Here is a 22213-nt window from a genome sequence, read left to right on the forward strand (position 1 = left end):
TTCGAAAAATTGGAAATCCACAGAGCGCAGAGAAGTACGCAATGCATTAATTATAGGGACGCTGATGGGCTTTCCACGGCTTGGAAATCTTTGTGCGATGATTTGGACTAAACATAGAAGTACGATAATCCTAGAGCTGATATTGGTCTTGTTTTAAGTCTTTAATAACGGATGAGGATAATTGTAAAGAAATACTGCGATAATCTGTGATTGGTTTAAACCGCATGTTTGTTTTTTGTTTCGTTTTATTTTTTGTTTTATTTTTATTTGTTTATGAAATATTGGCATAATTTTGTAAAATTACGATAATCCTGTTTATTTTATTTTATTTTATTTTTATTTATTTATTTATTTATTGTAATCGTACCGTTAATTTACGTAATATTTGTTCGAATTTCATATTCGATTTAAAGAAGTAACTGAAGATGGATGCTTAATGCATTTGAAAACGTTCTTAGGATTAAAGAATTTTTGCTGAAGTTGGAATGGTTGTCTATTTTTATTTTATATTGATTATTAATATAATTAATAAAAGAAAAAAAATACAAAAAAAGTAAAGCATAGTTTGTTGATTTGTAAAAAAAAAGTTGATTTTCTTTTTTGTAGAAAAGTTTGAGCTCACTTCAAACTTGAGGCCCTAATTTTCTCTCTCTTTCTAATTGCTCGTGAAGTAATATCATCCTTACACCTAAAGTTGCCGTGTTCTTTTTACTTTCATTACATTCCTAATGGCAGCTCAAGAGTAATCAATAAGAAAAGCATAGTTATTGCATGTGGCTATTGAAACCAAAACGCACAGCTCAGAACAGCATTTTCACAGTTGATTAAATGCCAATCATGTAGTTCTGATAGAAACTGGTTTTTATTGTATTTGTTAGCTTAACAATATAACTCAGAATAAGTCCCCAGGTATGTTTATTGAAGAAAAACATTCTCAGTCATTTTCATGGGCCTTTGTCAAGGTTATCATATATTCTACAAATTGAATGCATTAATTGAAATTCCAAATAAAACATTCTTTATGTAACAATGATATTCAAATTTAAATGTTCAGTTCAATTCAATTCTTTATTGTATGAATCTTAGTTTCTTACAAGGGGATTAATATGTTACATAAACTGAAGTTAGTACAATATAACATAACACAATAATAATCATTTTTATACATATTATATAAATCCGAGATTAGTAAAATTTAACAAATTAACGAAATATTTTTAATGTTGTGTAGTTATGTTTTAAATGTAAAAAACAATTAAATTACGGATTTTTACTGATCTATTTAGCTATTTTGAAGTGAACCTTCTAATAAATTACGATTTCAAGTTTTAAAAGTTTGTAAACTAATTTTTAATTAGTTATTTTTTATTCTAATTAACAAATTCATCTTTTTATAATCGCTGAATTATTAAAATTAAAAATTAAACACTATTACATAATAGTAGTTTATCCTGTTATTAATCCACAACTGTAAAGTTATATGGCTTCAGAACAGTGAAAAAGCCATTTTGGATTCAAAATGGATTCTGGTATATTTTCTTATTAAAGATTGCAGCATTACTTCTTGCCACCTGCAGATGGCTACACTTGGTCAGCCATATTCAGCAAACGAAATCAACAAGGCAGCTAAGGAGACAAATTCCCTGACTTTTTGACAATTTTCGACAAATTCCGTGACTTTCCATGACTTTTTCTGAACACTAATGAAAATCCCCGACTTTCCAGGTGCGTAGGAACCCTGTAGTTATTAGTTGTTAACTTGATATCCAAGTGATTCATTTCAAATACACTGTCTCTCAACCCATCTCCATCCCGGATACAATTGCCCATGTGACCTAAGTTCTAATCCAAATCAACACGCCACCTTGGCTTCTGTGTCCAACGAGACACAGTGGTGTCACTCTTGACAAAGCACTAAACAGGTTCTGACCCTCCAGTCACATTAATAAAAGCTCCTGACAAAGTAATTATTTTTAGTAAATTAGTTGTTTGAAAATGTTGACATCTCATGCACTGCAATAGATTTTCACGAACGATTAAATGTGTTGAAAAGTTACATTTCTGTATGTGGTGAATAATTTTGTTTAATCCAGCAACTTTAACCTTTAAATTTCCGGTACAAACGACGAAAATTTTGTTACCTACTTATATAAGATGATTGAAGATAAATAAATCATAATGAAAAAGAAAGTTTTATTTTCTTATCATCACCTCATTATTAGTTAACATCCAGAATGTGTGGTGGCTTTTAACCATAATAAATCCGTCTCACAGTGGTTTTTCACTTTAGCAGCTGATTTTTATTTCATCATATATAGTATATCAAGTACCTACGAATATACGAGGGCTATTTTTTAAATAAGGTCTGTGTGTGAATGAGAGTGAGAATGACACATGATTGTGGCAGTGCATATGTGCCTCTGCTCCGAGCATGCTTTGTGCGTGTTTAGACACCATTTGCAGCTGTATCTTCTGTCTGTGTGCTGAGCTGTAAAAGTTTATAATGTTTAAGAAAATTGAGTCACCCGTCGACTGTGAGATATGATCTGTTATTCGATTCTTGAGTGCAAGAAACTTGGCAGCAGCAGAATTTCACTGTCAAATTTTTGAAGTTTACGGTGATAATGCTATGAGTGACAGTAAAATTCTAAAGTAGGTGAGAATGTTCAAGGACGGGCAGGTTAATGTGCATGATGAGCCATGCCCTGGCTGAGCTCTGATTTCTGAAGATTTGGTTTGTGAGGTGGATAACAACATTCAACAGGACCAACGACTCACGATTTCAATGTTATCAATTGAATTTCCACAGGTTTCAAGATCAATTTTGTATTCCAGTGTTTCAGAGAAACTGAATTATGCTCCGTGACAATGCAAGTCCACATGGTTTCTGCACAAACACAAGGTCTAATCAGTTCTTTTTGATGGGAATAACTGGATCATCCACCTTACAGTCCAGACCTTGCAACCAGTAATTTTCACTTGTTTCGATACTTAAAAAAGTTGTTTGGTGGTCAATGGTTCTCGAAAACGAAGAAGTGAAAACTGCAATTATAAATTAATCTTTTTTACAGGCGGCAGATTTCTTTGAAGTTGGAATTCAAAAACTTGTTGAGCGGTATGACAAATGTTTAAACAAAAATGGAAATTATGTAGAAAAGTAGATAAAAGTATGTAGAATATGGGAAAAAATATATTTTAATGATACAGTATTTTTCTTCTTATTAAAAAACAGACCTTATTTAAAAAATAGCCTTTGTATGTAGTTAGACCTTCAGCACTTTTTAGCAAAACAAAAGAAACAAATGTGTACTTTTCTCCATAATTTTATTTCTTTGAAATTTTTTTAAGTATTAAAATTAAATTTCTAGGAAAACTTCACTAGAATCACCACAACGCATCATGGTCAAATATCATGAAAGCCACGACACAAATTTCACTTTGTGGTCATTTTGAATTAGTCACAATGCATTGTGGCCGTTTTTACAAATGCCATGATGCGAGTTTTGCTTCATAACCATTTTGAATTAGCTACAATGCGTTGTGGTCATTTTTTTCGCTCGATGTGCGATTTCAGTCTTTGAGCATAACATATACATAAAATACAGAAGATAGAAAAACGTCTTTATTTCTGCCCTTTCCAACTATCATTTTTAAATTACATATACAATTTTTACGAGTTTTTTTGTGACTTATCATCAGTGAACATTTTTAACTGTTTTGCATATTGTGGCAGAGTTATAGCCTACAATAAAAGGTCATCTCTGCTAAAGAAGACTGTTAGTTCTTGGTGTTGAAAACAGCAAAAATGAAGATGTATTTGTATCTTCTGTATTTTATATATGTTTTACTATAATTTGTTTATTTTTTTAAAGCCATATATGCATCTATGGAATAGATTGGACTTGTTTTTGAGAATTTTGAAAAAGGATTTCCACATAGAATATACATTGCATTTCTAACGCAATATGATGGACTCTGTAAAGAGGTTATAATCAGCTTAATAACAAAATAAATAATTTTTATATGATAAAATATTTTATTTTAAATTTTAATAATTCAATAAATCCAAAAAATCTAATTTCTAATTAACAATCTTAACTAACTAAAAATTTTAGTTTGCAAAGTTGAATACAGTAATTCATTAGATAGATTAGTAAACCTGCAATTTAAATCATTTAAGAAATGATTTTGCTAGTCATACTTCATATATGTGTTATCTTTTAGCTGGGCTGCACAGGCACAGATACTGAATCACCCATATAATAGATGTACAGTTGACTCCACATAAGTCGACACCTGGATAACTCGACACTCTTCGGTTACGTAGTCAGTTTTTTGTGGTCCCGGCCGACTTACATAGGTATTAATGTTATTAACCTTAAAAAACTCAATTTACTCGACATCGTTTAACTCGTCACCACTGGATAAATCAACATATTTTTTCTGTTTCACACGTTTTAGACATCTGATAAGTCAACTCCCCTCCTGAAAAATGAGTTCACACCACACAGCTTATTGTACGGTGTAAGCTCATTTTTTCAGGAGGGGAGTCGACTTATCAGACGTCTAAAAAGTGTGAAACAGAAAAAGTATGTTGATTTATCCAGTGGTGATGAGTTAAACGATGTCGAGTAAATCGAGTTTTTTAAGGTTAATAACATTAATACCTATGTAAGTCAGCCGGGACCACAAAAAACTGACTACGTAACCGAAGAGTGTCGAGTTATCCTGGTGTCGACTTATGCAGAGTCCACTGTATATCTATTCTCAACTACTAGATTCAAAAATGAGTACCTGACCTTCAGCACTAATCTTTACAATATTCATGTGGTAACTAACTGAATAATAAGAGTATATTTCATTTCAGATCACTTTTAATCTGAAACTTTTAAACCAATATTAACCCCCAATTCTTGATAAACAACAATCATGTTAATTCCCATTTTAATAAAATACCTGTTTATTGTATTCCATCAAAGCAGGAATAGAAACAAATTTTTTATAATGAAAATTTTATTTAATAAATCACTTTAGAATAAAGTAATGTAACATGTTAAGTTTCTTACTTGTGGTTGTGATGACGATGACATTGCAGCAGTTTGTGTTCTTGGTCTTTCTGAAATTATAAAAATATTTTTAAGTTTTTAAAATATATTCTTACATTTAAATATACTAAATTCAAAATGATCAAAGTATATTAATAAAATAATCTTATAGCACATTTCACTAATATTCTTGATATATTTTCATTCATGAAAATTACAGAATATCATAAAATTTCATCAAAATATTCTCATATTAAATTCAATGGAAAATCAATTAAAAGTATAACAACATATAAATATCTATGTATGTCCACCATATGTATGTACAGTACAGTATGTATGTATGTATGTATGTATGTAAACTATACATATTTTAAAATAATTTAGAAGGTTCTGGAAGAAAAGAATTGGTCCAAAGCTTTGGGCTTACCACGAAGTTGTTTTGCCAATTATGTTACCTTGACCTTTGTCTGATACTCACTTCCAGAACCTTCTAAATTAATTATTAAAATATTGATTTAATTATAATTGTTAAATTTAACAAGAGATAGCACCTAACACCTGCCTCCAGTGCCAAATTACTTAGCATTTAATTAACAACAATAATAGTAATATAGCTCAATATAATTCAGCAACTGTTTGGCTTTAATATATAACTATTGGGTTTAGATGTTTATATTTTTATGTTAAGTATATACATAAAAATAAAAATATAAAACTTGCTTCAGGCCAATCAGGAAAAAGACTATCTTCCTAACCTACAGATAGCTTTGGCAATTTTTGGCAAGTTTCTTTATTCATTAAAGTATATGCAATTTGTTGTTAGTACATAGTTTTTGAATTTACATATGTATTGTTCTTTCTTTCATCTCTTCAAATTTTTTCTATTATTCTGAATATTTTGATATTTCTGTAATTCAAGGTACTCTTGGCCCATCCACTTCAAATTATCAAAACTGTACTGTTCTTGTTTTGCTAGAAATGAATTTTGTTATTTGTACCATTTTAAAATATCACCCTTTATTGCTTTTGATAATTCTTGTAATATAGAAGTCTTTGTACATAATAAGGTCCAAAAGTTTCTGTCCTGACCATAATTTACAGAAGAAAATAAATTTAAAAAAATTTTCTTTTAATGTAGTCTCCTTGTGTTCTGTTCAAAATGTACTGTACCATCACTACAAACTGCACTTCATTAGTCTTGAATTTTTTCCCTGCAAATCTGATTTCAACTTTGAAAACAAATAATCATTTGGATCCAGACAAAGGTGCTAATGTAGGTAATTTAATTCCTTAAAGCAACATTTTTGAATAACAACCTTTACAAGAACTGATATGTGCATTGGTTCATGTTGTGCAACAGCAACACAACTCACCACCTTTTTAATAGCATTCCTCAATTGATGCATTAAAGCAGAACAATACTCTCTAGTAAAGGTGGCACTGTGTTCTTTGTCAAAATGATCCACTGAGATTCCCAAAAAATCATTACTATGATTTTCTTTTGAGATTGTATCACATTTGCTTTCTTGAGCCTTGGAAAATCAGGATGGCATCATTCTACTGATTCCCTTTCTTAGAGTGTATCATGATAAAGAACCATAGTTTCATCCTCAGGAGCAAATGATTCAATAACTTCTTTCTCCCAGTCTTCACAAAGACATAAAAACTAACATCTCGCTCACTATTCCTTTTGAACTAAAGAAGGAAGTTTCAGCACTTGTAACGATCTTCCTATCAAGATGTTCCAGTACAATCCTAAGCACTGTGATTTCACACGGCACATCTTGCTGATAATTCCTTCATTTTTAGCTATCTGTCTTCCAAAAGTTTTCTTCACAATATTGATGTTTCCTTTAGTAGCCCTTCCTTGGCATGGGTTACCTTCAATGGAATCTCTTCATAATCAGAATTGTTTTGCCAATTCTTCTATGGTAGAATACAAAGAAGAATCTCCATAAACATCATGCAGGTGCTCTTTAATCTCTGATGGACATTTTTACTGCTTTCTTAAAAATTTAATTACAACAAAATACTCAATTTTAAGCACTTTCAAAATTCCCTCTAAGCATATTAAACTGACAATATCTCAGTAATGAGTCAACTAAATTTTTATTTGAATTTATTAACATATCAAATTATCAACCAATAACCGATGCAAAAAAATAAAAGTAAAAAAAAAAATTTTTTCTAACTCCTTCAGAGTTTTTCAGATTTTCAATGGTTATTAGATTGAGCAACCAATTATTTCATTTCCACTTCATAAACACTTTAAAATGCATGATTTTATTAGAATGAGATGATTTCTATTCATTAAAATGTTAATCTATGCTAAATTATAACACAGCTTATGTTTGTTAATGCAGTCCTCTACTGTATAAATTAAAACTACAGTAGTAAACTAAAAATGAGTAATCTTTTTATAACAATTTTTTATTTTATTCTTGACTATATTACAGATAAATGAGGAGAGAATTAAATTTATATTTTTAGAGATTTTAAGGTAAAATCTATATTAAATGGAAGTCTCTCTATAACAGAAATTTCTTTTACTCCCAAGCATTTCTGTTATAAACAGATTTTTACTCTAGTTGTAAGTGAATATGAAAACTGAATAGGAAATCTAATATAGATTTTATGAATGAAGTTATAATGATTGGAGACTTTTATACAATAAATAAAACCAAATTTAAATTTATATACAATTTGTTCATTATTTTACAATCTGTTATTTCTAAATTTATTCAAATTATTGCATCTACCTTCTACACAATATTGTCAAAATTAAAAAAAAAGCAAACATATAGACAAATTTTTCCAAACTTATAAGTTTCAAATGTTCCCTCTATGTTCTTAATCAATAAAATCTACAAGTGGACAAGATATATAGTACAATCCAAAAGTTCGGGGACTGCAGTAATCTATGACAACAAAAGCATGTATTTGAAGTTACAGTGTACGAAATGGATTCTACCAAACCACCTCTACATGTTCAGGTTAATTTCACCCATGTCATGATTAAACCGCAAACGCTGCTGTTTTTTTCCGGAGATAGTTACCTTTGTTCTGCGACATAATAAAAATGGAGTTTCAAGAACAACCTCCAACATTAAATTTCGTCAGCGTTTAGGTAAAACACCTATGGAGACTTTAAAATTGCTAAGAAAGGTGTACGGTAATTCTACCATGGCAAAGTCGAAATGTTGGAAGTTGTTCTTGAAACTCCACTTTTATTACATCGCAGAACAAAGGTAACTATCTCCGGAAAAAAACAGCAGCACTTGTGGTTTAATCACATGACATGGGTGAAATTAACCTGAACACACAGAGCTGGTTTGGTAGAATCCATTTCATACGCTGTTACTTCAAATACATGCTTTTGTTGTCATAGATTACTGCTGTCCCCGAACTTTTCGATCGTACCACGTATAAACATAAATCAAGATAATATAAAGATTGTTCTTTTTTTCTTATTTTTGTAAATGACAAATTTTTAATGAGATCAAATTAACTTAGCAAACTATTTGATATGTAGTATGTTCTAAATAATGATTTATAAATATTAGACAAAGTGTAACATATTGACAGTATAAAAGTCTTGAAAATACCAACAAAATGTTAAATAAATATAATGCTTCAAATTTTCACATTATAGATAAAACACACATGTAAAAATACAAATTTAAGATTCTCACATAAACAGATTATGCATTATGTTAATTTCATGTTCAATTTTGAAAATAAAATTTTGTAGCTGTCTCAAATATAATGACAAAATTTTATAAACTGTAATCATAGTGAATATTTCAATTATTCTTTAATGATGGGTTCTCAAAATATGCCATATTTTTCATTTGAATACATTAAATTGTACATATTTAATTTTAATAATTACTGTAATGGTTAATATTGTGTAATAGAACAGTTTGTTTCAACCATTTTTTATAAAATACACATCAACTAGAAACACACTAGTATTATCAAACAATCTGGTGGATTATATTGAGCTATATTAAAGGTAATTAATAATCAGAACAAAGAAATTTGGCTAGAGGTAAGTGGTTAAGACACCATCTCATGAATTTAATAATTACAAGTAAATTAAATTTTATATATAAACATCTCAAAGTCAATATTTTATAATAAAACTGATTACCAGAGTTAAACTGGGCTACTTTACCACTACTATACTCTACTGTTATGGGTTCAAGTCCACTCCAGGCAGATTCTTTTCTTTCAAAATATTCTAAATTATTTAATAAATATTAATTTAATTATAACTATCAAATTTAATAAGAGATAGCACCTAACACCTACCTCTAGTACCAAATTACTCAGTATTTAATTATTAATAGTAGTAGTAACATAGTATGATTTAAATCTGGTAAGATATAAGGATGAAAACTGGAGAGATTTAACTAAACAAACACTCTAAATCTGGTAATTGTTTGGTTTCATTATAAATTAATTTTTAATTTAGAATATTCTGGAAGAAAGAATCAGCACAGAATAGGACTTGAACCCATAACTCGTGCTTACCACCTACCTCTAGTCAAACTGCTTTGTATATGATTACTGATTAGCCCTAATATAGCTTGATATAATCTGGTAATAAGTCATTTTTATTAAATATTTATAAAAAATTAATCATTTAATAGTAAGTATTAAATTCAAAGTACAAACACTGGAACAACTAACATCAAAACCATACCTTTCATACTTTTCCAGCTTGGGTTTATTTCAGATAAACAAGGCTGGAAAAGTATGAAGGATATGATTTTGATGTAACTATTAAAAAAGTATATTTGAAAATAGTTTTAAATAATATGAATTTATATAGAAAAAAAATTACTAAGTATACTTCAAGAAACTAGGAAAAAGTAGAGTATAACGTGGAAGCATAAGAGAAAGCATACTATCTAAAGTACTGTGCATTAATGCAAAAATATGTTTTTTAAGAAACTCAACAGTTTTTTTTAAAACTGAAATTGAAGATGGTCTATTGAAAAAGAAATCACCATTTATTCACTTTCAATTATCAATTCTAATTTCCAAAAGTTCCAGAATACAATATTTTGGCAACTGACCTTTCTCTGTTGGTTACTTGGCCATCAAAAAGCCTTTAAAAAGCAATGAAAACATATCCAATTAAAAACAAGTTTTAAAATTAGAATTGATAATTGATATTCTACAACTGAATCAAGATGTCTTTATTTCAGAATTAAATATTTTTCAGGATACTATTTCTCATCATTAGATTCTACCATTGTAGACTGGATTAAGAATTCTAGAATAGCTTTTTTGAATTGTTTTCCATTTAAAATATGTTCAAAAAATGGAGAGGTTTATCTAAACAGACACACTAAAATTAGCAATGTACAGTAGAACTTGAACTTATCTCAAAGATGTTTATCTCAAAATTTATTTTTCCCCCTGCATTTTCAGCATAAATTTAATAATTTTCCATGTTTATCTCAAATAATTTTCTCCCAAAACCTATATATCTCAAATTATAAACTGAAATGTCAATTACAAATTAAAATAAGTCCACTCTAATAACCTTAAATAGCTTCGCAAATATATTTATCCACAAACGTTTTCGGTCCCTTAGGACCTTCTTCAGGTGGGATTTAAGCAGAGAGCGACCCTACAGTCGCTCTCTGCTTAATGCTAAATCTCTCTGTTAATCTCATCGAAGAAGGTCCTAAGGGACCGAAAACGTTTGTGGATAAATATATTTGCGAAGCTATTTAAGGTTATTAGAGTGGACTTATTTGCTCTTACTTCGTTTTCGTACGATGGATTTTACAAATTAAAAGCTCAGAAACTAGATTTTGATAGTATAAATTTTAGTCGAGAAACATTTCTTGAAATACAGTATATAGTTGCAATTAACACTGCTTTTCTCTGATTGGCTACAAGTTTGGCTTGCATCTTATTGATTGAAGTTGAGCATCAGAAACTAATAACAAACTATTTCTGTTAAGGTGTCAAAAATGTTTTATTTATACTTAATACAGGTATGTATTCTACTTGCTATTGTATTATTAAACTACTTTACCTCCAATCAAACCTATCTTATTCACTGTGTAGTAATCTCTATATCTTAGAACTTGCCTTATCTTCAATTTTTTCTTGTTCCATGAGATTTGAGATGGACAGCTTCAACCGTACATTTTTTAAAACAAGATAAAAATAAAATATTATTAGGGTAAATGTATATATTAAAACCACAGGTGTGAAAATAAACACCTATGTTTGAATTTAACAACTTTTTAATATTGCTTAGGGCAATCCCTATAGGCACTGGAGTCAACATCCGAGTCTATAATGTGAGTGAGAATAAAAATTTTTATGAAGAAACTAATCAGTCTGTTATTTGAACAATTCTCAGGTTGTTCGTTCATCATTGAATTTATGTTTCCTTTTCACTTATTTAAGATAGGGTAAATTGGCATGGAGGTCAGTAACTTTTGCAACTCTGATAAGATCTTCCGTCGGTTATGATGATACTTGACATACGTCACATCCCCATTAATCTAATTCCACTATAAAAAATTAACTCTTGCTGATAATGGAATTGGTCTTCTAAATATAAAAATGCATATTTTTATATATTTTTATCCATATCTATAATAGAATCCAAATAGCCAGTGTCAGGAAGTACTGACACTTATCGTAAACCTTAGAATACTAGAATGCATAATTCTTAAAAAACAAATAATCATCTTTTAATGAAATGATCTGAGAAATTCCTCAAATTTAAATTATTATATTATTATCTGGTAATTTGATTAATTAGTAGCAGCTATTAGCAAAAAAAAAAAAAAAAAAAAAAGCTAACTTTAGATTAAGGTTTCTTTAGTTCCTTAAAAGTAGTTACAGAAATATTATTATAAACGCAAACTAAAACCATACAGAAATAATTTTCAAAAATTTTAATATCATTCTTCAGAGAATATTAGCAATGAAAAATATGTTTGGATAAAATTCTTGTTTTCATTATAAATTCATGGAAAAACAAAATACTTGAACAACAATATTAAAATTTGATTAAAAATCTATCTAAAATGGCAAAAAACAAAGGAAATCAGGCAGAAAGAAAAATACATCATCAATTGTGCTAAAAAAGGAATAATGCCCAAATCATAGAGAAACATAATAAATGTAAAATGACATTTCAGATTTAACTCTAAAAACAATGAAATTTTGGAGTCAAATAGATGAATACCTATTTCCAAAGAAATTAGTTTTTTTTCATTTCTCTTCAAGCCATGATAAAATGAGAAGTTATTCAACTTTTTCTGTTATTATAAAAAAAATAAAACTTACGAGGAGTGCTTTGAGGAGTTGATGGACTGCCACTTGTAGCTTGTCTATAATTTGCTTGTAAAGCCATTTAAACTATCAAAACTTCAAAGATGTAACTAATAAAAGTCTTAATGACCAAAATTTCAATTTTCCTTAACCTAGTTAAAAATTTAAAAGTATTTTCATTTAGTAAATCATTTTTTATTTATAAAATACAGTATGTTTAGAAATCAAAATACGATATTATTCAACAATCTAAACCTCCTTTAGCATACTGATAGCAAAAACATTAACATTACAAATTCCTTTGAAATTCTAACTCAAATAAACAAAACCAAAACCTAGAAATTTAAAAACTAGCTTTAAAAATTTATGAAGAAATAATGGAAACAAAAATATATTCCTTTTCAAACATATTTAATAACCAAAATTTTGAACTTCATCTATTCTCATGGCAATTTATTGTAAAATAATTTTTATATGAATCTCAAAATATAGTGATAAATAACAAATCAAATTACATTAAGTTCATTATTTTTAAACAAAAATGACAAAATGACTAAAAAAGAATGTGAAATAAAATTAAGAGCTATTAATGTTTCTGAGAAATTTCAAAAGCAAAACAAAAATTTTTTCTGCTGCTTTCTTCTTTGAAAAACAGAATATTTAATCATATATATACATACACACACACATCAATTTATGTAATTGCATTTAATAAAAGATACATTGAAAACAAAATAGGAGTTGACTTATTTTGAAGGTACATGTTTTATATATTGCTTAAAAATTTTGCTTAACATTATTAGTAAATTTTTTTAACTTTTTACTTTGATTAAATTAATATGCCTCAATGTCCTTAACTTATTATAATCTTATTTCGTCCACTAGTTCATATCTATTAACAGGACTTATTAAACTGGCTTTACAGATACTGCAACTCAGTTTTCACAGATTATAAAATTATTCTTTTATTTAATTTACAGGTAAATTACTGAGTTGCAGTATCTGTAAAGCCAGTTTAATAAGTCCTGTTAATAGATATGAACTAGTGGACGAAATAAGATGATAATTTTTACTTTGATACTTATCAAAAAAATTGTCAGAAAATGAAGCAAATAAATAAATCTAAAGATGCACAGAAACATACAGTTATATGTAACACGAATAAAAGCTGGACAAGGGGAGACACCATGCCGCACAGAGACATTGCAGACCAAACAAGACGTGACCAATGACCAAGAAAATGTGAAGCACCGTCTAATACAAAATATGTCTTAGTGACTTAGCACACAGGGATTACATTTTTACTTTCTTTCACAAAAATAAAATTTTAATTTTAATTAAATTGAAAAATATTTCTTATATAGGTTTATGATTGTTAAACATTCAAGTTCTCAATAAGCCAGAAAAATAATCCTTTATTAAATTAAAAAGATAACATTTTTTGGAATGTTCATCATTCCATCATCAGAACATTCAAACAGCAGTGTTCTAAATCAGCTTGATTTACTGTGATTTGAATGTTTTTTAAACTACATGGTTTGAAGACAGAATGTTAACATTCCAAAAATGTTAACATTTAATAAAAAAGGTATTTCTAGTTTCTTGAGTTGAATGTTGATTTACTGATCAATTCAGTCATATCGCAGAATAATTTAGCTTCTCTTGTCAATTGTTAAACTTGAATATAGAAATATCTTTTCTTAGTTAAGTATTATTATTTTCTGTATTCTAGTATCCATTCCTACTTCCCATTTTAATATTTTCCAATCCTATGTAATTTCATATCTTTTTTCACTAAAATAGCAATAAAAACTAGTTACATTAAACAGATAATGGACTATTCATACTAATCATACTAAACCAATCAATATAAAAATTTGGAATATTCACAGGTTATGTGATAATGGGAACTATCTGTCAGTTTTAAATTGCAATTATAAACTCATTCACTACTTTTTTTTTGTCTAAACCAGTGATTCTCAAACTTTTTCGATCCACCGCCCCCTTTGTCTATAAAGTTATACCCAATGCCCCCTAACCCATTTTCTCTTGTGTGAGAAAGGATTGGAAATATTCTTAGGAAAAGTTTTCTATAAATCTCACACTTTGCACCCTTACTGTACATTGTTCTCAACATCTGGAAACCATTAAACACAATGTTTCCTCTTATCCATTTAACAGAGAAAAAGGAACGGCTGTCAGTGACCCCAACTTTTGCCTTTGGTCACCGTTCAGTACCCTGCCTCCAGCGCCCCCTAGATTTACTCACCGCCCACAAGGGGGCGTTATCGCCCACTTTGAGAAATGCTGGTCTAAACTAACTTAGAAAAACCAAGCTGAGCTGAGCTGGCTGAAAATATATACACTTCTTCATGCTAACTGGAATAATTTTTGTTCATTTTTCTTTTTTCAATGTGGTCATATTTCACAAAATTAATGCATATATTTTATATGATTTTGATGACATCAATTGTATTAAAAGAAAATCCTGTTATTACAACCCCATGCAATCTTTAGTTTGAAGTTGTGTGTACACTGTCTTTTAATACTGTTATAGTTAAATACTGTTCAAAAACAAAACCAGCACCTGATCACTCGCTGAGAGATATTTATTCTTAACACAAACGTTTTCAATCCAATCAATGGATCGTCATCAGGTAAAATAGAACATTACAAAAATAGAACAACAAGTTCAAAATACAAAAAATATAACGGCTAACCATTATATAACTAACAGCACAATAACGTTTCGAAATATCAAAAAATTAATAAAAATGCTGCTAAAATTAAAAATAAAATAATAATATATAACAAACAAATAGTGTATACAAAATATTAATACTTCTGCCTTAATAAACGAATTAATAACTCTAAATGTTAACACTGCTTAAGAATAAATATCTCTCAGCGAGTGATCAGGTGCTGGTTTTGTTTTTGTATTATTTTCTGCTGAGCACACTGTAGGTGGTTTATATTGATATGGCGACACCGGCTGTATTGTATAAGAAGTATAGAAAGATTGCGTTAAGTCTAAGCAAGGCTAACTGTAAATTGGAGTTTTCGAGAGAATATATGAAAAACGGAGTTTTTCTGATGTCCATTTATAGGCTGCAAATTCCCAAAGAGTGCCTTTCGTTAAAACGGGGATTTTGCCTTGCATGCCTTAAGAAATCTATTAGGTTTGCAAAAAACAAGAAGTTTGGAATTCTGTGATGCCTCATTGAATTAGAAGATAAAGTTTATGGGGAGAATCCAGATAAGCTCATGGAAATGAACTTAGGAGTTACTAGTCTTATTGATGGCGTATATAACAGCTTGAAAAAACGTTATATTAAGAAGATGAGATGGATCATTTACAAACAGGTACCTAAAAGTTCTAAAAAAGGTGTTACAAATTACGAAGTATGGGACCAGATTGAAGTACTGTACCTAATAGGGTAAAGGAGATTCTGAATAAAGGCCCGAACTTCGTCCCGGAAGATTCTGGGATTTGGGAAACAACACTCCATGAGATTGAAAGAAGAATCGTGGGGTTAGATCCGGTTGACAAAGATTATATACGTTGGAAAGCAGTGTTAAAGAATCAGAAAAATAGAAAAGGAAGAGGTTATAATAAAGACATCGCTTATGCTAAGGGATGGCTGAAAAAGAACAACTTAGTCGCAACAAGAGCGGATAAAAGCAAGCAGATCGTTGTGATGAAAAAACCTACATACGATGAAGCGTTGAAGGAATATATCAGGAAAACGGATTGTATTCAGATAAATAGTAACATAGTTGAAGCAATTGATAGAAGGGTTAGAAAACTGGGAGGATCAAAACTGGCGAAGATCTTACCTTTTTTAGTAAAATGTCGTAACCCTAGACCAGGGACCCCTAGATTATTTGCCTTTGCTAAGACTCATAAAGAAGGCAAGAAAATCAGACCTATTGTGGAAAAACGAAAAGCGCCTACGTTTCTCCTTGAAAAAAGGTTGCATGAGTATATCTCCTCCAAGATGGAAAGCAATGAATTGGTGGCTAAGGATCCGGTAACGGTAGTCAAAGAACTACAAGAGGTTTACTTAGTTGATGACGAAGTTGGGACTGTATTGGATTACGAAAATTTGTTCCCTTCTATCAAGATTGAATCCTGTGTAGAAGCACTTTTGGATTATTTGACCAGAATAAACCCTGCTTTAGCACATCATATTAATGAGTTGGTAGAGATGGTTAACCTCGTTTGCTGCGAATCCTTCTTTGCGTTTGAAGGACAAACGTATAAGCAATGCCGAGGGGTCCCTATGGGAAGCCCAATTTCTGGGCTATTATGTGAGCTTGTTGTTAGTAGGCTTGAGGTTAAAGTTTTGCGTAATTTCAGGAACAGCATCGTATACTACAAAAGGTATGTTGATGATATATTCATAATTTGGAAAAGCAATCGATTAATTGCTAGATTTATTGACAAGATCAATGATAATGAAGATGGCCTAAGCTTAAAACTAGAGCAAAAAAGCTCTGTTATGATACATTTTTTGGACATTAAGGTTATGTTTAGAGAGGGACGTATATCTACCGGGGTATTTATTAAACCAACTCATAGCCCACTTTATATTCCGGCTGGCTCTAACGATCCCTATAAATATAAATTAGCAGCGTTTAGAGCGTTAGTTAGGAGGGCTTTTTTATACTGCGAAAGTGTTATAGACAGGGATGCAGAAATAGAAAGAATCACGCAGGTAGCAGAAGCATTGGGCTACAAGAGGAATGTGTTAAAGGGGATTATCAATAAATTAGAAGTTAGTACTGATACAGTACCTGGTCGTGGTCGTGGTCCATCTACATACACGAAATTTACGTACAACAAACACTTAGGAAGCATTATGAAAGAAATCGCAAATATAAAGGATACAAGGATAATCTTAAAAAGAGCTCCGAATCTGTACAGAATTCTTAGAAATGATAAAGGGATAATTAAAAAAGAGGATAGGTCCGGCGTTTATAAGATTCCTTACGAGAATCAGATGTTAGGAATAAATAAAGATTATGTTGGGGTTACTACCAGAAACCTAGGGGTAAGGATAAAAGAGCACAGATATGATGTTAGAAAAGGTTCTAATGCCACAGTATTGTCACAAATGGCACAAACGGAAGGCTCAATAGTAAGATGGAATGAAGCAGATATACTGAAACAAATACACTCCCCGACCTTGGCAAGAACGGCCGAAAAATTAGAAATCTATAAAAGCAAGCTTAAAGGGAATTGCATCAACGCAAGAGATGCCGAGGGACTTCCTTCCGCATGGAAGTTTGCAGTTGTAAACTTCAAATAAGAGCAGTAGCTTTATTAATATGTATTGTTAAATGAAAAACTCTGTACAGCTTATTAAGCAGTGTTAACATTTAGTGTTATTAATTTGTTTATTAAGGCAGAAGTATTAATATTTTGTATACACTATTTGTTTGTTATATATTATTATTTTATTTTTAATTTTAGCAGCATTTTTATTAATTTTTTGATATTTCGAAACGTTATTGTGCTGTTAGTTACATATTGGTTAGCCGTTATATTTTTTGTATTTTGAACTTGTTGTTCTATTTTTTGTAATGTTCTATTTTACCTGATGATGATCCATTGATTGGATTGAAAACGTTTGTGTTAAGAATAAATATCTCTCAGCGAGTGATCAGGTGCTGGTTTTGTTTTTGTATTATTTTATGCTGAGCACGCTGTAGGTGGTTTATATTAAACACTGTTCTACAATAATGATTTATAACATTTTAATTCTACAATTAATATTAATTTTATAGAGAAAGAGATTTTTAAAGTTTTCTTCAAATGTATAGAAACTGAACTGAAGTAATTGATTTAGCTGTGAGGTTATGTCATTTGTTAGTAACATTTTACCAGCTATCAAAAATCTCTACAAACATCTACAAGCCAAATTTTCAAATTGAAGCAAAGGATTGCCAGATTACATCAGGCTATATTAATGCTACTAATTATTAATTTAATTAGTAGTTAGTAGCATTAATATAGCCTGCTGTAATCTGGTAATTGTTTGGTTTTTATCAAAAACCTCTTTCGTATGGAACACTTGTACTTTGATTGTGAGAACATCTAATGAGATTTTCAATAAAAGAGGAAAGTGTTGATGACATTTAAACCAGAAATCTATGTTAAGTTTCTGACTTTTCTTTTGGTTTGTTCAAATAAATATCTATTTCATTGTATTCACTGTTGAAGAGATTATTTAAAAGCGATGATAAAACTGTCATTGTCAGTTCTCTTAAATCTTTCTTAAATGCAAAACAATTTCATCTTTCTGATCCCTGAGGAATTTTGTTTTAAATCTTGGATCAACCAGATATGCCATTAATGCATTTACAGTTTTCAAAAACCATTACTATTGGTCGAGTTTCTTCAGAGTAGTCTCTGAGAACCCATTCAAAGAACCTTGTTTGAGATTTTCATAATTCTATTGGAGTAAGTACATCATCAGGAGAACATATGACAATGTAACATATTTACTTGAGATTTGCTAGCATGTTTCAATGATCAAATGGATAAGATTCAAGCTCTGAATGAAGGATTTTTTGACTCCCCTTGTACAAGCAGAAAAGTCAAAGGAACAATACCGGTACATGCAACCCTCCATGAGATATTTGCCTCCAAAGGTCAGTTTTTAACATCTATTCTCCATGCTCTGCATTGTCAAGGCTTGCTATTGCCCACCTTGACTGACACTCCACATGTAGTCGTGTGTATTGGTGCTTGCTAACACTTGCATCTCAGTGCATGGGAGGGGACAAGCCCACACCCCCTAAAACTATATAACATCAAGTACTCCACAAACAGTCAAGTGGGCTACTTAAAGCCAGCATAGTCACATAGGCTAACATTGCACAGATGTACGAGATCAAATTAAGGAGATTGACAGAATTAAAAAAGTGGCAAAACAGTTGGGTTATAAAGAGAACGTAATAGGAGGATTAATTAAGAGTTACAAACAGCATAGACACAGAGGATTTAATAGAGAGGATCGGATCAGCAAGTTCACGTACGACAGAAAAATGGAAGGAGTGATAGAAGAGTTATGTAGATATAAAGGCACAAAAATGATTTATAAAAGAGCACCAAGCATATACAGATTACTTAGAAATGATAAGGACGCAATGAGAATGCAGGATAAGGCGGGGGTTTATAAGATTCCATTTGAGAACGAGCAATTAGCGGTAACAAAAGAATATATTGGAGTAACTAGACGTAATTTGGCAACACGTATAAAAGAACACAAATATGATGTAAAAAAGGGCACAATAACACCATTTTGGCGATCATGGGACAAGAGGAAGGAGCGAACGTAAAATGGGATGAAGCGAGAATAGTAAAGGCAGTCCATTCACCTACGATTGCGTTAGGGATGGAAAAAGTAGAAATATATAAGAGTAAGGTGGAAAACAAATGTTTAAATGCAAAAGACGCAAATAATCTTCCAACGGCATGGAAATACATAATAGAAAAAGAAATGGGATTAAAAAACCCGTAGAAAGGACATGGCAGCATTAACTAGTTTAATCTACTTTTGATACAATATTTATTTATTTATTTATTTATTTTATGTTTGTTGATTAGTAATGATTTTAATGTGTTTGTAGTTGGTTTAATGTTTAATCCGTTATTATTTAAACCGTTAAAATTTGTAAAGATTCGAAAAGTTTTAAGTGTCGCGAGCATTCGAAAGCTTTATATTCGAATTGGAAATGTAATAAATTTTTCCTGAAGATGACCTATAAAAATTAGGTTGAAAACGTTAGAAAATAAAGAAATCAGCAAGCTCAGCAAGTAATTAGTGTTTGTGTATTATTATTGGTAATCTGCTGAGGCTAACTAGATAAATGAAATAGTCTTAGTGGAGCAAAACAACTTGCGAACCCGATTTTCGGAAGCTGTATCTCACAAAGAGTTGCTTGTAGAAGTATAGTTCCTTTGACTTATTTGCTCCTATAGGTATGCCCTACAGCTCCAATAAAGTCCCAAACATCTCTTTCAGAGCTTGAATTGAGCAATCTAATGAGTTTCATAGCAACTGCATTGTTTTGTCACTTACTAATTCCATTCAGTCAAGCTTGACTTTTGCCCAACTCCACCCGTAGTCAACTCAACAAAGTTCATCTCATCATAACATATGCATCACTCTACCAATATCGCTACACATTCCAGAAACATGCTATATGTCTTGATCAAGGACGACGCCAGCCAATGGGTAAGGGGGGGCAAGATGATGTAAATTGATAGAGGATATGAATTGTATGTAGGTAAAATAGAAACGATTCATAAAGTTTTAATCATTTCCTATGTACCGGAAAAGAAATATCTCAAATAAAAAATTTTCTTTAACTTACAAGAAGCGTAAGAAGATTATTTTAATTAAAACTTAGCATTTAAATAACTTTTTCGAATTTCCAGGGGAGGGCAACTGCCCCTCTGCCCCTCCACCTGGCGACGCCCTTGGTCTTGATATGTCATTCTTTGTTTTATGCAAACTTATATCTATTCTGATTGATCAAATTCTTCAGTAAAACATGTCCTAATAGCAATATGGAATGCATGACAATGGTCAGTGGAAGTATGAATGAATATTTGATTTGTTGAGCCAGTAGTATATATGAAACTGGTTTTTTTGCACAATCAAATACCAAGTCACTTCCTGCATTAGGCCAGATTCACATTAGCACTGCCAGTGCTAGTGTGAATCTGGCCTAATGCAGGAAGTGACTCAGTATTGCAAATTTTCTGTATTTCATTCCAAGTGTAGGTTTTTGAATATTCAAAAAGTTTGGTCTTCTTTTAATTAAACAGCTCTCATATAAGCAAAAATCCAATATATTGTAAAATATTGGATTTTTTCTTATTATTTATTATTATTTTCTCAGTTCTACAATCTTATCTACATTGTTAGTGAAATATTTAATTCTGAAAAAAACACCATTTTTAATTTAAAAATTTATAAAAACTTTTTTTTTATCTTAAAATATTCATTAAACAATAACGTCATTCATAAATGCGGGTTTAAAATTTGAAACAAAGAAAACTCGTTCAAAAATCAATAACTAAGCTTAGAAAATGGCGACCCAATATCAGCCCTCATAGGAACAAAGACCTCCTATGTTGTTTACCCTTAATCACGTCTTTCCTTATACTTCTACAGCTTGATTATTATATTATAACCAATATAAAATAACCATTAAATGATAAAACTTCTGTTTAACAAAGCCATTCAATAAAACATCAGACAATTTATTCATTTACCTTCTCTCTCAAACTCAGGACATAATGCTACAAGCTCTACTCGTAGAAGAACGAGCTGATTGGTTAACAGATATAAAATATAAAAAAAAGAAAGAAGTGAGAATTTTAATACTCTAAAATTATTGCTTATTGTTTTAAAGCAATCTCTAACAAATAATTATTTAATACATTATTAAATACATTCTAATATTCATTTTATTTTTAGAAAAATTTTCAGATTAAAAATGAATAACAACATCAGATGTCGCTACAAACATTTTATATATTCTTGAGGCGTTAATTGTACCAGAATCGATAGATATACTGGTCCTTGCGCTCTGAAGCAGTGATTCTTAACAGGGGACCGCGGCCCCCTGGGGGTCCATAAGAAGTTTGCCGGGGGCCGCCTAATTATACAAAATTTCCTTCAGAATACAATAAAAAGATAATTGATGTATAACTGAATATCGTATTGAAAAGTGAAATAACAAAGATAAAGTTTTCCTATTTACAGTAGTTTTTTTACATTTATTTTTCATTTCTTCCTACATACAACTTTGTTAGTACAGAAGAAATAAAT

The 22213-nt window shown here is 30.4% G+C and overlaps 2 protein-coding genes across 4 annotated transcripts in view; one reads left to right on the top strand and one right to left on the bottom strand.

Annotated features, from left to right (window-relative positions):
* The window catches only part of Bap111 (Brahma associated protein 111kD), a 66623-nt gene extending 44904 nt beyond the window's left edge, over positions 1-21719 (bottom strand). For all 3 annotated transcript variants that reach the window (XM_067283067.1, XM_067283066.1, XM_067283065.1), the window contains exons 1-3: positions 21655-21719; positions 12378-12514; positions 5067-5116 (exon numbers count right to left, since the gene is read on the bottom strand). In XM_067283067.1, the coding sequence (XP_067139168.1) occupies positions 5067-5116; positions 12378-12444 (117 nt within the window). In that variant the 5' untranslated portion in view covers positions 12445-12514; positions 21655-21719. The remainder of the gene's footprint in view (positions 1-5066; positions 5117-12377; positions 12515-21654) is intronic.
* On the top strand, positions 15633-17674 carry LOC136985756 (uncharacterized). The gene is made up of 2 exons (XM_067283103.1): positions 15633-15747; positions 15822-17674. Exons 1-2 carry the CDS (start codon positions 15633-15635, stop codon positions 17672-17674), a joined length of 1968 nt encoding a protein of 655 aa, XP_067139204.1.
* Positions 21720-22213: the final 494 nt, after the last annotated feature.

The sequence above is a fragment of the Centruroides vittatus genome, unplaced genomic scaffold (assembly GCF_030686945.1).
Source record: "Centruroides vittatus isolate TY-2023 unplaced genomic scaffold, ASM3068694v2 contig_976, whole genome shotgun sequence".
Taxonomy (NCBI): domain Eukaryota; kingdom Metazoa; phylum Arthropoda; class Arachnida; order Scorpiones; family Buthidae; genus Centruroides; species Centruroides vittatus.

Excerpts from the sequence above, each read along its gene's own strand:
- LOC136985756 (XM_067283103.1), top strand. The coding sequence starts at position 15,633 with ATGAACTTAGGAGTTACTAGTCTTATTGATGGCGTATATAACAGCTTG. Across the intron at positions 15,748-15,821 it reads ACCTAAAAGTTCTAAAAAAG|GCCCGAACTTCGTCCCGGAA; the intron begins GTGTTACAAATT and ends TTCTGAATAAAG.